Source organism: Microtus oregoni, unplaced genomic scaffold (assembly GCF_018167655.1).
Source record: "Microtus oregoni isolate MIOR12 unplaced genomic scaffold, Mior012 000048F_ref0000485, whole genome shotgun sequence".
Taxonomy (NCBI): Eukaryota; Metazoa; Chordata; class Mammalia; order Rodentia; family Cricetidae; genus Microtus; species Microtus oregoni.
Genome location: NW_024543222.1, coordinates 2,319,137 through 2,334,944, shown reverse-complemented (window position 1 = coordinate 2,334,944; position 15,808 = coordinate 2,319,137). Strand labels below are relative to the sequence as shown.

Sequence of the window (15,808 nt, the reverse complement as noted above, 5' to 3'; positions counted from 1 at the left end):
CTTAGGCCATTATGCTCTTGCTCAGCAGAGTTCCTGGGGATCCATTTATGTTGTGTGTGTCAATGGGTCATTCCTTTTCTTGCTGCTAGTATTTCATTGTGCAGGCATACCAGCACTTTGCATATCCAGTCACCTGCTCCTGGGCATTTGAGTTTTTTTTCTGTTTTTCAGCTTTTATGAGCATTTATGTTCAGGTCTTAAAATAGTATGGAGCTGAATTTTCTTGAATAATTATGTGGAAGAGAATAATTATATTTTTTTCAAGAGGCAGCAAACTGTTTTCCAAAGTTATTGTTCAGTTTCACAGTTCCATCTTCCACCAGCATGTGGTTTGGGCCTTGTTATGATTCCTAAGAACTAGTGGTATTTAGTTGAGGTTTCTATTGCTGTGATCAAAGACCAGGACTAAAAAGCAAGTTGGTGGGGGGCAGGGGGAGGGTTTATTTGGCTTATACTTCCACATTACTGTTCATCATTGAAAGAACACAGGACAGGAACTCAAACAGGGAAGAAACCTGGATGGAGGAGTGTTGCTTAGTGGCTTGCTCCTCATGGCTTGCTCAGCCTGCTTACTTATAGAATCCAAGACCACCACCTAAGGATGGCATCACCCACAATGGGCTGGGTCTTCCCATTGGTGACTAGTTAAGAACGTGCCCTACAGTATTGCCCACAGCCTGACCTTATGAAGGCATTTTTAAAATTGAGGCTCCATCCTCTCAGATTACTTTAGCTTGTGTTAGGTCGACATAAAACTATCCAGCACAGTCTTTTTTTTTTTTAAATATTTATTTATTATGTATACAATATTCTGTCTGTGTGTATGTCTGCAGGCCAGAAGAGGGCACCAGACCTCATTACAGATGGTTGTGAGCCACCATGTGGTTGCTGGGAATTGAACTCAGGACCTTTGAAAGAGCAGGCAATGCTCTTAACCGCTGAGCCATCTCTCCAGCCCTCCAGCACAGTCTTGAACATTATTTTCATGTCCTTATTTGCCATCTATGTATCTTCTTCGAGGGGTGTTTGTTCCCATCAGCTGTCTCCCTTTATATTACTTGTGATTCTCAGATGGCCTCTTGATCTTCATGTAAAGACTCAGCACTGTGTGCTGTTTGTTCTGTCGTTGTCCTCTTTCTGGACGTGTGGTGACTTAATGAGGATGATGACATTCTTAACACAGTGCAGGCTTGCATTAGTCACTTTCTGCTACTGGAATTTATTAGTCAGCTCATGAGCTAACTAACTAGAAAGACCTGTTGAATGTTCTAGGTAAGTTTCTTTTTTTCTCAAATATTTTAGTAGAGAGATGGCTATATAAGCAAGTGAATGTAATAAAATTTCTGGATCCTTCCTTGTTTGTATAGTGGTGAGTATCCGCCTGTCACGTGGGAGACCGGGGTTCGATTCCCCGACGGGGAGCCAAAAAAAAATTTTTTTTTTCTGGATCCTGTGATTTACTTATGTCACACTTTCTGTCTGAACAAAATTACAGTTATCTTTTCATTAAGTATTTCTGTCTCTTTAAGGACTGGAAGGTTATCTGCTTTTAAAAATAAAAGAGAACAAAGCATGGTGACACACACACTTAATCCCAGCTTGGGAGGCAGAGGCAGGTAGATCTCTATAGTTCAAGGCCAACCTGGTCCACACACTGACTTTTAGGACAGTCAAGGCTCAGAGAGGAGGGAAAAACAAACAAACAAAAACAACACTGTCCTTGTAGGCCCAAGTGTCTTATAGAGGATGGACATAAATCCCACTATCTACTCCGTATGAGTTTGCTAACTGCAGTGGCTGCAGGGTTGGTTGAGAACTGAGGGCAAGGAAATCTGAAGTAGGTGGAGAGCTACTGGAAGGAATCTGAGTAATGCTAAACTAACATCTAAAAGGTGACCAGACTTAATAAGCCTGGATGAGAGGGGGGAGAAATTAGGACCCACACACACTAAGAGAGCAAGTTTTGCCTAAGGCTGGTGGCAGGACATTTTCCATAACTTAAACAGAAGATTGGCACAGCTCTTGAGGAACTAGCAGAGAAGAGAGTGTGGCCTGCATGAGCATGAACTTTGCAAAGCCTTGCCTTCTCTCACTGTTTCAGTGCTTTGACATGGGCTCCCTCTTCTGGCACATTAAACCATTTTACATTTCCTGGGATTTTAGCTTTTTACCCACAGTTTAGCAGTTTAATAAAGATAATGCAAACAGCCCTATGGACTCAGCATATCTGTGTCCTAGAAGAACACCTGGGACCCAAGTTTATGGGCTTCTGTCTGAGATGGAGGAAGCCCTGTTTGTCCCAGAGTTCACACAATTTAGGATAACTGTGGAGAGGCAGGAGAGCACTGCAGGCTTTGAGAAGCCCCTTGCTTCCTTGGTTGTCTGCAGTCTGCTGCCATGGTGGAAATGGATGTGGATAAGAGTCCAGAAAGGCCACTAGGCCTTTAGTGCTGTGTCACTTGCTCAGCTTTAACAGAACAGTCCCCACCCTATCTTCTTTGAATGAGGTTATTCGCGTTGCTAGTAGCCACTATAATGAGAGCAATACTTAATTTAATTTTAATGCCATTTCACAGTAATTGGTAATGCATTGGGAACATACATCCAAACATTGTTTCTCATGTCTGCTGGATCACACACAGCCCCCTAGCTGTCATACTCCATACAGTCCTAGGCCAGCAATTGCATAAATAATTCATATGTCTGTTGTGTGAGCACTTCTTCCTCTGAAGACCACAAGGCGATGAAGATATGGGTTGTGAAGATTTGTGTTTTAAACAGTGACAGTAGTTTGACCAAGCACACTACACTGAATTCCCTGCAGCCATGGCACTTAGGAAGGAAAGACTAGGCAGCAGGTGCCATCTTGTCTCTGAGGCCACAGCAATGCCAGGAACTGGAAGCCATGCTAAGGGTTAGACATAAAACATAGAAGTCCAACAGTGAAGCAGAAGGAAGGATGGAACCACATGAAGACCAGAGAATGTGAGCATGGGTTGTGTGAGCTGGAAGAGGCTTTGCCCACCATGTTTAGAACCAAAGCTAAGTGGCCCCAGGACTAAGGCACAATTTGTGTTCCTTGGGCTCTTAGAGATGCTGAGACTATTATCAGTTTGGAAAGGGTTTCTAAGTCATTGTAGCGTGGTCTGTGGAAGGATTTGACACTGTGGGGTTTTTGGAGCTACTTGGTCAGTTGTGACTGTGCTGATGTACTCCTTAACAGAAAACAAAAATTTGCTTCTTAAAAAATTATTTTCAGAGAATGTTGCTAGCAGGTGTCGCCCTCACTTAAGAAATGTGAACTACTGATTCCCCAGAGGAACTAAACTTTTTAGCCTACTGAAAGTTTTTTTTTTAAATAACTGTATTTATTTATTTATTTATTTATTATGCAATATTCTGTCTTTGTGTATGCGTGCAGGCCAGAAGAGGGCACCAGACCCCCTTACAGATGGTTGTGAGCCACCATGTGGTTGCTGGGAATTGAACTCAGGACCTTTGGAAGAACAGGCAATGCTCTTAACCTCTGAGCCATCTCTCCAGCCTATAACTGTTCTTTTGTAATGTGACCCTAGATTCATTTATTTGAAGAAGAGGGTGGTCTTGACATCCTATTTCTTGGGAGTAGGGATAGAATCAGAAATTTAGGTCTGAAAAAAAGCATGTAGCCCCATGTGGCTAGGTACTTTCAGAGAGCCAAGAAATAGTGGCTTAAACCAGAGAGACTTTGATCAGCATATCACATAAAAAGGCCCAGCAGATGAGCTTGCCCCGGTTCAGAACTGTTGGCTGGCCTCCTTACTACTTTGGGTCCCAGATGACCAGCCCAAGGTGTTAGCCCTCGGGCAGTTGGAAACTCTCTGAAAATTAGCACCTAGGTCAGGAGCCTCAATCTGTTCGCTGGTGGAACATATTGTAGGTGACATTTTTCCATATGTAAAACAACATGCTAGTAACTCACTGTGTAGTACAGAGTTGTTTCAACCTTTAAGAGAATAAATCATTAAATGTAATATATTTCTGAGAAACCTGCTCAAACTTCTTAAGGAGCACATCACCATTTTTTAGATCACTCCTGTCTAACAGAAGCATAATGCAAAGGGCTGAATGTTTGCCTCATTGACAGAGTATTTGTTTAGCGTCTGTGAGGCTCTGAGTTTGATCCTCAGGAAAGAGAAGAAACTCCATTTAGCTCACCATGCAGGTGACTGAAGCAGAGTTTCTCTTGAGCCTGGGTGTGTGGTTCGGGCTGTCCTTACACTTGCTATGCAGCTGAGATGACTTTGAACTCTTGACCATTCTGCCTTCACTCCCCTGTCCTGAGATTATAGGCCCATGCCACCACCCTTGGCCTTGAGGATAATCTGTGTCTTATATGCACAACATATTGCAGTTAGTGCATGTAGCATTTAGTAGCCACATGTGGCTACAGTTCTTTATTTCCTCAGTCGTTAGTTCATTGGGGTAAGAAATCATAAGTTGTGCTTCAGTGCTCTCCTATAGAGAGAGATGCTTGACTCATCCCCAGGGACTTGGTGCTCCACTCGTGGATATTTTCATTTGAAGGGAAATAAATGACTTCCAAGTGGCCCTGTCCAGCTGACAACTGAAGATAAAGCCAGGTCAGAGCTGGAGCAACACTGGAGTTGTATTTGGGTTTCAAAGAGGAGGCCGTGTGAGTGTGGGTGTCCACTCTTGGATGGCCTAGGGCAGGACGAAGAACAAAAATGTGAAGTCTGTTGATGTAAAGTACCCAAGAAGAGGTAAGAGATAGGCAGTTCCTTCTGACCAGCCTGATGCATGTGGCTCTCTACAAATAATAAAAACCCAGAGTCAGATATTGGGGTTCAACCCGAAAGGCAAAGCACCCAAGGCAGGGTGACTGCAGACTAAGCAGACAGAGCCTCTCTCTCCTCCCATTTTATATTCCCTTTCGTGTTGGGATTAAAGGTGTGAGCCACCACTTGGATTTGTTTCTACATTGATTTTATATAGCCCAGGGTGGCCTTGAACACACAGAGATCCTTCTGCCTGGATTAAAAGTGTGTGCCACCACTGATTGACCTCTAGTGGCTTAGCTTTGCCCTTCTGATCTTTAGGCAAGTTTTATTCATTAAAATATAAATAAAATAATCACTATACTCTTGTTGCTGGAGCTCACTGCTGGGATCGAGAGAAGGCACTGTCTCCAGAAAGGAGCTAATGCTTCTGGAATGTGCTATTTCCTGTGCCTTTCTCCATTAAAAGTGCCACCTCCCCTTTTCATTGCATGGTGATGACCAGCAAAGGATATGAGGTGTGTGCAGTAGACTTGGATGCATGGCTGCAGTCTGTTTTTAGAAGACTTGTGTGTAGTCTAATAGTACAAATAGTGTCTGTTCCTATGTAGTAAACAGCAAACTTGTCCTATGAAGGGCTGGGTGGTAACTAGTTTAGAGTTAGGAGACCATAATTGGTCTCTCCTATTCATTACTTTGGTTTCTTCCTCCCATGCTTCAAAACTGTGAGAAGCATTCTTCTTTATTTCTACCAGTCTTTGTCCTGCCAGATAGCAGTTGTGAAGGGCAAGAGGAGGATTCATGGATATCAGACACACTTGATATGCCAGCCAAGGAGAACTGAATATTCTGTATTCATAGGTCTTAAACTTTGGTGGCTTAGACTGAAAATAAAGTGGCTGATTTACATGAATTTTGTTTCCTGTAATAGGTTTAACAATAATAAAAATAGCCCTGACTTTGTGGTCTAGTTCATTAATTAGTTGATATTGCATAGGATGGGTGGGTGTGTTTGACACAGCCTCAAGTGGAGATCAGAGAATTTTGTGTGATCCATTTTCTCCTTTTCCTTTTACATGGGCTCCAGGAATTGAACTCATATCACCAAGTTTATGTGGCAAGACCCTTTACCTGATGAGTCATCTTCCTGACTCCTTTGGTCTTTTGTTAAAAATGGTAACAGGATAATAGAAGAGACCTGGACTGGCAGTTGAAAGCACAACTCTAGTTCTCATTCAGTGGCTCTGTTGTCAGTGCCTTAGTCATCTTTGTGGCTCTCACTGTGACCATAGGAGAAGGCTTGGCCCTGACGACTAGAAGTGAGAACATCAAATCAGAAGGCGGCCTTGGGTTTAAGCACCAGGAAGTCATTTTCAACTTGCACAGTGTGGCATCCGTGAACAAACAAAAACACCACAAACCAAAAAAGAGGACAGGGAAGGATGGGAAATTAGGAGCAGGAAGAGGCAGCTTACACAGACTCTCCAAGACTGTCTCTGACTTCACGGAGAAGAGAGATTGGAAGGAAGCTGGAAGAACTGGGATCCAGGGAGAAGGGTGGTTCTCAAAGGATGTTGAAGAAATGTGCATTTTTCCACCCTCTGTGGGAACATGAGTGACTGTTAAATTCTTGGTATCTGCCATATTAAAGCAGGAATAAATGTAAACATCTGTAAAACAGGTTAATCTAAGACCCAATCTTTAGTTTTTCATTTGTGCTCTGAAGAAAGTCTTGGGTGGCAAATTCAGGGCATCCATCTTGCTTCTCTTTTCCCAGCCCAGCCACTGATCCTGAGGCCCATCAGGTACGCACATGCCACTAAGAAAGAAGAAAATAAACAGTGCCTCTCTCTGGTGTGAGCATTTGAGGGATGAACCGCACAGTGAGAGACTACAGTCTCAGTCCTAGAGTAGAACTGGCGGATGTGAAGCACAAGGAACAGTGTGATGGTCGTGTTTTTGTAGTGCCAAAAATTCAGGAAGCTTTTCCCGAATGTTTCTATTTTTTCTGCGTACGAAAGTCACATTTGTCTTCTGGGAATGAGAGGCTAAGGCAGAGTAATAATGCATTAGAGGCTTGGAAATGAAAGACCTTGGGTGAATTGTTGACACAGGAACACAGGATTAACAGGAAGCACTGAGGACTGGAATTTGCTCTAGAAAGGGCACCCTAAAGCTGGGCATGGTGGCACATGCCTTTAATCCCAGCACTCAGGAGGCAGAGGCAGGAGGATCTCTGTGAGTTTGAGGCCAGGCCAGCCTGGTGTCCAAAGTGAGTTCCAGGACCCTGTCTAGAAGAAAAAAGAAGTGGGGAGGGGACTCAGAGAGTTTTACTTAGTCTGAGTCAGTATAAAAAGAGCGTCAGTGGCTTTCTTGATAGGCACAAGTAACAACAGAAAGATAGGAAAGGCCCTGAATGGTAATGGTAACCTAGTGTACAATAAAGTCCAGGCTGGCAGACCAGACTCAGGCTAACTGGAGTTGCTGATGGAAGGAAAACTAGCTTACAGATCCTTGTGCTGTCTTAGAGAAGCTATGACTTAGAGGAGTTTACTGTCCCTGATATTGAGAGAATGATCAGTGGTCAAGCACATTGGCTACTCTTCCAAAGGACCCAGATTCCATTCCCAAAACCCACATAGCAGCACACAACTACCCGTAATTCCAGTTCCAGGGGATCTGACACCCTCTTCTTGCGTCTATGGGCACCAGGCACACACATTGCTGCACATAGAGACAAAACACTTCAGCACATAAAAATAAAATAGAAAGATTTCCAGAATTGTTTCTATTCATTTGTACAAAGTTTTTATTCAGACATAGAAGGAAAGACAGTCAAAAATTAAGTACATGGAAACTTTCCGTCTATATATTCTGGATAATAGTTCACATTCAAGATGAAGGTAGGTCTGAGTATTGAGGGTTAGATTTTTTTTGTACCTGACACACATTGTCTTTTTCATTGACATGCTTGTTAGTGTTGGTAAAACATGTCACCTATATCCTTGTCAACAAGTCTGTAGTGTTGCAGGTATGTCTCCATAAATGCCCACTCTGAGTCTCCATAGTACTCACTCTAGTCATTGACGTAACCCAAGCTGCAGAGCATTGTATTGTTACTATCAGAAGGCACAGGGTAGGTGACGTAGAGATGCACTCAGCAAGAGCGCTGTGTCTTTGGGAGCTGTGGGGTTGTTTGTTTGTTTGTTTGTTTGTTTGAGTTTTAAGAGGTTACTAAACCTTTGGGTCATTTTTTTTTTCTCCTTTGGATCGTTTCAGTGCCAGAACTTACTAAGAACTGTTCAAGCCAGCCCCAACCTGCCGGTACCAGTACTTCCACCAGCACTATCTCTAGCAGCAACAATGGCAAACGTGCATCTGCCTGTGGCCAGCAGACAGCTGCATCCCGCTACCTGCCTCGGGAGGTGCCTCCACGCTTTCGCCAGCAAGAACAGAAGCAGCTGTTAAAGAGAGGCCAGCCATTGCCTACAGGGACTCTGACCAGTGTGAGCCCAGCACAGGCTGCTGGACCTTCAGGAGCAAGCCCTCCTCCCCTCCCTGGAGCTGGAACACAACTGCATCCCAGCAAACTCCAACCAGGTAAGAACTGTGAAGAATGGGGCTTTTTTCCTTCTTCTTCAGTGTTAGGGATAGACAGGGCCTCACACTTACTTGGCTCCTGCACTGCTTGCCAGTACTGAGGCTTTCTTTCCATATGCCTGTGGTCTCCACTGCTCAGGCTGAGCTGTCCTAGTGAGGCTAGCCTGGACAATAGAGTGAGACCCTTGGCTTGAAAGATGTTATAAATATATAGATTCACACAAACAAGGCAAGAAACATATCTAGATAGATATTTGTGTGGTCACCACACTGTGTATATGTTTGTGTATGTGTATGGATTTAGAGTATAACTCACTTTATGAATGAAATAAATGTGTGAAAATGGGATCAATCTGTATAATGAATATAAATGAGAAATTGGCTCTTGACTCCCAGACAAACTTCTTCATTTCTCATTCTGTTTTCTCCCCAGCAGTGTCTGGCAGTACTGCCAACTGGATCTTCCTACCACCTCACTGACTTAGCAGCTCCCTCAGATACCTGTCATGTTCCTAACATGCTCCCTGTCTTTCTGCCACCACAGCTATGTCTGATCAGTACCTGTCCTTCCACGACCTGCTTTCTGTCCTAGTCACCTCACAGAGAGCCTGTGCTTATTTTTCCCTAGAGCTCCATGCAAAGGGCCACCCTTTCACTGTCTCCCTCTGTTCAGAGCTTCTTGTTCCTTGTCTCCATCGCTCCTTTTGGAACTGTCATGTGCCCATCTGCAGTGCGCAACCCTGAGCTGCATGACTTGCATCTTCTGCTGATGAGTTAGTTATTAGAGTCTCACCTCTCAGCTAAGTTGAAAATAGCCTACAGAGCGTCAGAGCTTCCTGTTGAATGACTCACTTCAAAGAATGGAAGAGTCTCTAAACTGTGGGTCAAAACCTAGAAGTACTGGTAATGTCACCAGCTGAGCTAGTCCTTCACTCTTCTGAAAGGAGGGCTCTGCTCTCTAGAGTGTTCCCTTTCCTTTCTAACTCACATTCTAGTCCACAGAAGTTGAGTTGTCCAAAGTGGGTGTTGTTAGATGACATGGTGTTGTAGAATAACCACAAGAATTGGAGGTGACCGGCTGTGGGTACAGTATGGCAGTCAGGCCAGATTCTCCTTCTAGACCATAGCTGCCATGTCACTTATACTCCTGGCACTTGGGACTCCTATCAGGTGGAAAGGTTCCTGCTTCCTCCTGGTAGATGGTTTCAGTTTCACACTCTGTATCATGTTGCCTGTAACAGGTGTCAGCAAATGGAAATGACAGCCGTGTAGCAGGACTGCTAAGACTGAGGTGTATTGTGAGCACAGACCCATCTTCGAGGCAGTTATGAAGTATTTTTTTTTAACTCTCAGTCTTATTTACTCCGTGTGTCACATAGTGCAATCGGTCATGCTTTCTCACCTCTGTGACTGGTATGTAACATACTGTGACTAGGAGCTTCTCTTTTCATGGTTCAAATGATTTACTAAAGCCAAACCTAGGTTAGTTGTGTTAGTACATTCCCGTGTATTTAGAAGTTCTCTACTTGCATCAAAGCTTAATCCCTCTTCTTTTTTCTTCTCCTCTGTCTGCCTCCCCATTTCTTCTCAAAGCTTTGACATGTTCCCTGTTCGGCTCACAATAGTTGTACTATTTGTGGTACTTTTTACCATTTGCTGATGTATATGCTAAGCCTTCAGTCCCCTCCAGACTTGAAAGCAGCACAGGCAGTTTGTGAGACTGAAAACAGTGTGAATTGGTGTAAGCTCTGTTGAGGGCCAGTGGCAGGATTTACCAGCATTTTTAGTGCTCAGTAAATACCAAGAGCTAGCTGCTGCACGTGTGGGAATATTTGCTTCCTGCAGGCTACTACTCAGTGGGTACCCTCTGCTCCACAGCACTAGAACTGACAGGCAAGTGGACATGTGTGTGAAGCAGTTGTGACCGCTATCATGTGTTTCATGATGGTCTAGAACAGCCTGGCTGTGCTTATTTGTTACCTTTACGTTCAGTACTGGGAATGAAACCCATGGCCTTGTAAACACTCTTCTATTGAACTACATGCCCAGACCTGGGCAGCTGTGGCTGAGGACCAGTTTCATGCTTGCTGGGTCACAGGTTTCCAGAGAATAGTAATAGACATTTTTCCTTCCATATCCCAGGTTCAGTCATCTCCCTTTGTTGCCTCATTGTAGATGGTGTATTGTCACATGAAGCTTATTAGTGTCAACATTTATCCCACTTTGTAGGAAGACCAAGATTTCTGATACTTGCATGCAAAAATAAGTTCTGGCCAGGCATGGTAATGCGTGCTATTAACTCCAGCACTTTGTTAGAGTTAAAGGCAGGTAGATCTCTGTGGTTCGAGGCCAGCTTGGTCTACATAATAATTCCAGCCAGGACTACATAGTAGAAACTAGTCTCAATAATGATTACTATTATTATTTCTGGATATTTATAATGTTCATTAATATGTAGCAATGAAACTTAGTCAAGTTTAAAGTACAAACAGACTGTTATAATCTACCAATTCAAAGCTCTGTTTTCTAGCATCAAGCTTATTAGAGTTAATTCTGTGCCTGCAGAATTATAGTTTTGAGGTTTTTTGTTTTTCTTTTTTTGTTTTGTTTTGTTGGTTTGTTTTTGTTGTTTTTGTTTTTTTACTCTTTTGGCTTTCCTCTTTGTGGATCCACCACCCAGCTCTGGAATAAATGCACACACGGAAACTTATTCTTTTTTATGAATGCCTGTCCTTAGCTTGGCTTGTTTCTAACCACCTTTTCTTAAATCATTCTGTCTACCTTTTGCCTCTGGGCTTTTACCTTTCTCTATTTCTGTATATCTTTTCTTTCCTTCTTATTCTGTATCTGGTTGTGTGGCTGACCCATTCTTTTTCTTACTACACGATCTTCGGTCTTCTCTTCCCAGATTTCTCCTATTTATTCTTTCTGCCAACCCCGCCTATCCTTTCTCCTGCCTAGCTGTTGACCATTCAGCTTTTGATTAGACTAATCAGGTGTTTTAGACAGGCAAAGTAAATAACACAGAGTTAAACAAATGTGACATAAAAGAATGCAACACATCTTTGCATCATTAAATAAATGTTCCACAGCATAAACAAATGTAACACATCTTCAACTATTATTTCACAACATGCAATTTGCATACAACTTTGTATGTGATTTCCCTCATGGAAACTGAGCTTTCAGATAAGTGTGCCCAATGAATGACAAGTGACAGAAGCCTAAAAATGCCCTTAAAGGGCTCAGGAAGCAACTGAGGGGCAATCACACTATAGCCTTTGCTAGAGCCATGGGTATAGAGAAGACACACCTACAAAACTGAAGTCATGGGCCACAAGCCCTGACCTGGTCAGGGTGAGCTTTGCAAGGACCTCTGTCCTTCCCAGCCACAGTCCAGATGTTCTTTATGTAGGCTGCTGGTGGTGAGTGAAGATCCCAACAGAAAGTGAATTTTTACATCCGTGTTGTTTAACCAACTGTAGGAGAAGCTGCCCTGCACATGGCTGTTTGTGTGCACAGTGGTGTGTTCCTAAAGATGCTCTGCCATGTTGTCTTCTCGTCAAGACTCTGGTTTTGCAAGGTTCGAGATTCAGGATAACTCCAGCTTGAAGCACATGAGAACTTTTTTCTTTGGGGGAGGGTAAGACAGGTTTTCTCTGTGTAGCCCTGGCTGCTCTGTAGAGCAGGTTGACCTCAAACTCAGAGATCCGCCTACATCTGCCTCCCAATTGCTGAAATTTTTTGGGTTTTTGAGACAGGGTTTCTCTGTAGCTTTGAAGCCTGTACTAGAACTAGCTCTTGTAGACCAGGCTGGTCTTGAACCCACAGATATCCGCCTGCCTCTGCCTCTCGGGTGCTAAAATTAAAGACGTGTGCTACAACCACCAGGTGAAAACTTTTTTCTTTAAAAATTTTTTTCTTATCTTTTAAAATAAAACTTAACATTTTTATTTAAATGCTTAATTACATAAAAATAATAAAAAATTTTAAACTTTTCATTCTGCCTTTAGGCAGAACAATAATTGTATTCATGTCTACTTTATACATATATAAACAGCAGCTCTGACTTGTATGTGGCAGTATTTATTTCTTAGACCCTTTTTGGATTGAGACAGGAAAGTAGTTAAGAACTTGGACTCATGCCAGTTGACATGGACCTTGCTTAGAATCTTAGAGTGCTGGTCTGCAGGTGTAGGGGAGGACAAGGGGGAATGTAAAGGTGGTAGGGAAGGGCCAGTTTATTTGCAATCAGCATGTTTCCTACTTAAGCAACATGCTGTTATTCTTTTGGCTACATTTCAAAAAGTAAAAAGGAAGGATTGGGGGTGGCTCTGGTGCTAATTGTCACTGAGTCCTGACATAAAATGTTTTTGACAATTGAGAGAATTTAAAGGGGAAGGAATTTCAGTTTAGTATCCACTACAATTAGATCATCAAAGGTTAAAGAACCTGTCCATGGATGCCTCCACTACTTCTAGAAGGGGAGAAGATGGGCTACTTCCCCAGGGTGGCAAAAACATCTCCAGGTCCATTCCAGGCTGGCACAGTTGGCGTCTGCATGTAGCTTGAGCCAGGTTGCTGGGAGCAAGCTGACAGTTGCACAAGAGGTGGCCATCATGCTGAGTCAGAGCCCTTCGCCAGAGGCCACTGTGCAAGAGGTGGCAACTCCTGGGAGGTGGGCTGTGCTGTCTGAAGGTATTTCTTCAGACCCCAAAGCAAGAGAGACAGAACAGACCCTGAGCCTGGAGTAGCTGCTTTTCCCCAGCTCGAGTGTGTGTGGCATTCCAGTGTGTGGCAGCAGCTCTTGGGTTCAGTTCAGAGTAGAGAAAATGGGAGAGCTGCACCAAGCCTGTGGCATTACCTACCCTGCTGCCCATGGTTCCAGAAAGCATACCCCTACACCATTTCCTTATTGTCTCTTCATCTTCTCAACCTTTAGAAGTCCTCATCTCTTGTACAGAAACATGAAGCAACAGATGGTTGGTTTGGACACCATTGTTCACAGCATAATTTTGCTTTGTCCCACCTTATTGATTGCCTAGACTTCTAGCAGCTGACAGGCGAGCTTTGATTTTGCCCTCAGTGGAATTGGGAACACAAAGTGCTTTCACCCATAGGTTTTTACATGAAATGTAAAATGTATACATGTTAGATATACATATTTCTATTTTTTTAAGATTTATGCATATTATATATTTTATTATATGCATTTGATATATGTTTAAATTATATATATATATATATATATATGTCTTGAAAAACAAAAATAGAAAACTGTTCTTGTGCTGCACAGGACAACCTGAAGTACCCGAGGACCAGGTGCTGGGATCCCAAGTGTCCCACCACTCCCAGTTATATTACTTTTGTGTCAGGCAACAAAGCTGTCTATTTTCACAGGTCGATGTGACCACAGCATGTTCTTTCCAGTGACTATGGTAGTTATTCACATGCAGCTTTAACTCTTCCTGAGCTCCATCAAAATGAGGAGAATGTGTAGTCAGGGCTCTCTAGAAGACCAGAACATACAGAAGGAAAATTACTAATGGGATTTTTTAGAACCTAGACCAGCAATGGCTATTTATCAGTGGAAGGTCCAGGAATCCAGCAGTTGTTCAGTCTATGAAGCTACATGTCTCAGCTGGTCTTCAGTATACACCAGAACTCCAAAGAAGTAAGCTTATATCAGGGAAGGAATGGACTTGCTAGAGAGAGCAAGTAGTTAAAGAGTACACCAAAACAAAACACTTGCTTCTGCCATGTCCTTTATATAGGCTGCTGCAGACGGTGCAGCCCAGATTAAAGGTGGAGAGCTGCACTTGAGAAGATCCAGATGAAAAGTGTCTCTTCCCACTTCAGATGTTTCCATTGAGAAAATGCCCCTCAGCCAGGTGTGGGGGTACATGCCTTTAATCTCAGTGCTTAGGAGGCAGTGGTAGGAGGACCTTTTGAGTTTGAGGACAGCCTGGTCTACAGAGTGAGTTTTAGGACATCCAGGGCTACACAGAGATACTTTGTCTCAAGAAACCAAAAAAGAAAAAGAAAGAAGAAAGAATAGAAAAGAAAAGAAAAAGTCTCTTCCAGGTATACCCACCTTCCTACCTGCTTGAGTTTTAGTTAATTCCAGATGTAGTCAACAACCAAGAATAGCTATCCCAAGTACACCCTTTGTCAACTTAACACATAATCATATCTCATGCCATTCTTTATTTCCAAATGAAAACAATAACCGTCATAATTAGGCCTAAAATGATATAACTATCTCATGTACAATCACGTTATATATTTAACCAGGCCATAATTAGGCCTCATGTGATTTAACTATCCTTTGTACAACCACAAACACATTAGAAATTTTAGTAAATGTGGCAATGTCCCTTGAAGAACATTCTTATTTTTTTGCTTATTTTTATTTTTTGCTCTTTGGTGTTTTACCTGCATGTATGTCTGTGTGAGGGTGTTGGGTTGCCTGGAGCTGAAGTTACAAACAGTTGTGGGTGCTGGGAATTGAACTTGGGTCCTCTGGAAGTGCAGTCAATGCTCTTAACCACTAAGCCATCGCCAGCTCCAGAACATTCTTTTAGAAAACTTAAATATGATAACTACTGATACTTTCTTAATTGATGTTACATTGCATGATAAAGAAACTGAGGAAAGCCGGGCGATGGTGGCGCACGCCTTTAATCCCAGCACTCGGGAGGCAGAGGCAGGTGGATCTCTGTGAGTTCGAGACCAGCCTGGTCTACAGAGCTAGTTCCAGGACAGGCTCCACAGCCACAGAGAAACCCTGTCTCGAAAAACCAAAAAAAAAAAAAAAAGAGAAAAAGGAAAAAAAAGAAGAAACTGAGGAAAGGGCCGGGCAGTGGTAGCATACATCTTTAATCCCAGCACTTGGGAGGTAGAGGCAGGCGGATCTCTGAGTTCCAGACCAACCTGATCTACAGAGTGAGTTCCAGGACAGCCATAGCTGTTACACAGAGAAACTGTGTCTTGAAAAACCAGGGGAAAAAAAGAAAAAAAGGAAGGAAGAAATTGAAAAAAGAAAACACAATTATCTACATTCTTAAAATATAACAGAAACACTCATGTCCTCATTTTTGCAACTGGTCGCATAGCCTTAGCTGATATTTATAGCTTCCTTCCTCCACTACCTGTTCTGTATTTCCACTACCTTCAGCAGGCACCTCAGCAGGTCTTGGTTCTTTCCCTGAAAGAGTGACTATACCTTTATTCCTGACAGGTGTTTGTCTGCTGACCGAGTTTTCTGTCCCAACAGGTCCCACATTCGTTTAGTCCCAAATAAACACACAGAGGCCTACGTTAATTATAAACTGATTGGCCTGGCAAAGCAGTCACTTCCTCTGCGCTGAGTGGTGGTTGCAGACCATCCTCTTCCTCTTCCCAGAATTCTCTTGTTCTCATTGCCCTGC

General features: G+C 43.0%; 1 protein-coding gene across 6 annotated transcripts in view; it reads left to right on the top strand.

The window, feature by feature from the left end:
- Tnrc6c (trinucleotide repeat containing adaptor 6C) overlaps positions 1-15,808 on the top strand; it is a 117,717-nt gene that overhangs the window by 52,682 nt on the left and 49,227 nt on the right. For all 6 annotated transcript variants that reach the window (XM_041635645.1, XM_041635644.1, XM_041635643.1 and 3 more), the window contains exon 4: positions 8,058-8,378. In XM_041635645.1, the coding sequence (XP_041491579.1) occupies positions 8,058-8,378 (321 nt within the window). The remainder of the gene's footprint in view (positions 1-8,057; positions 8,379-15,808) is intronic.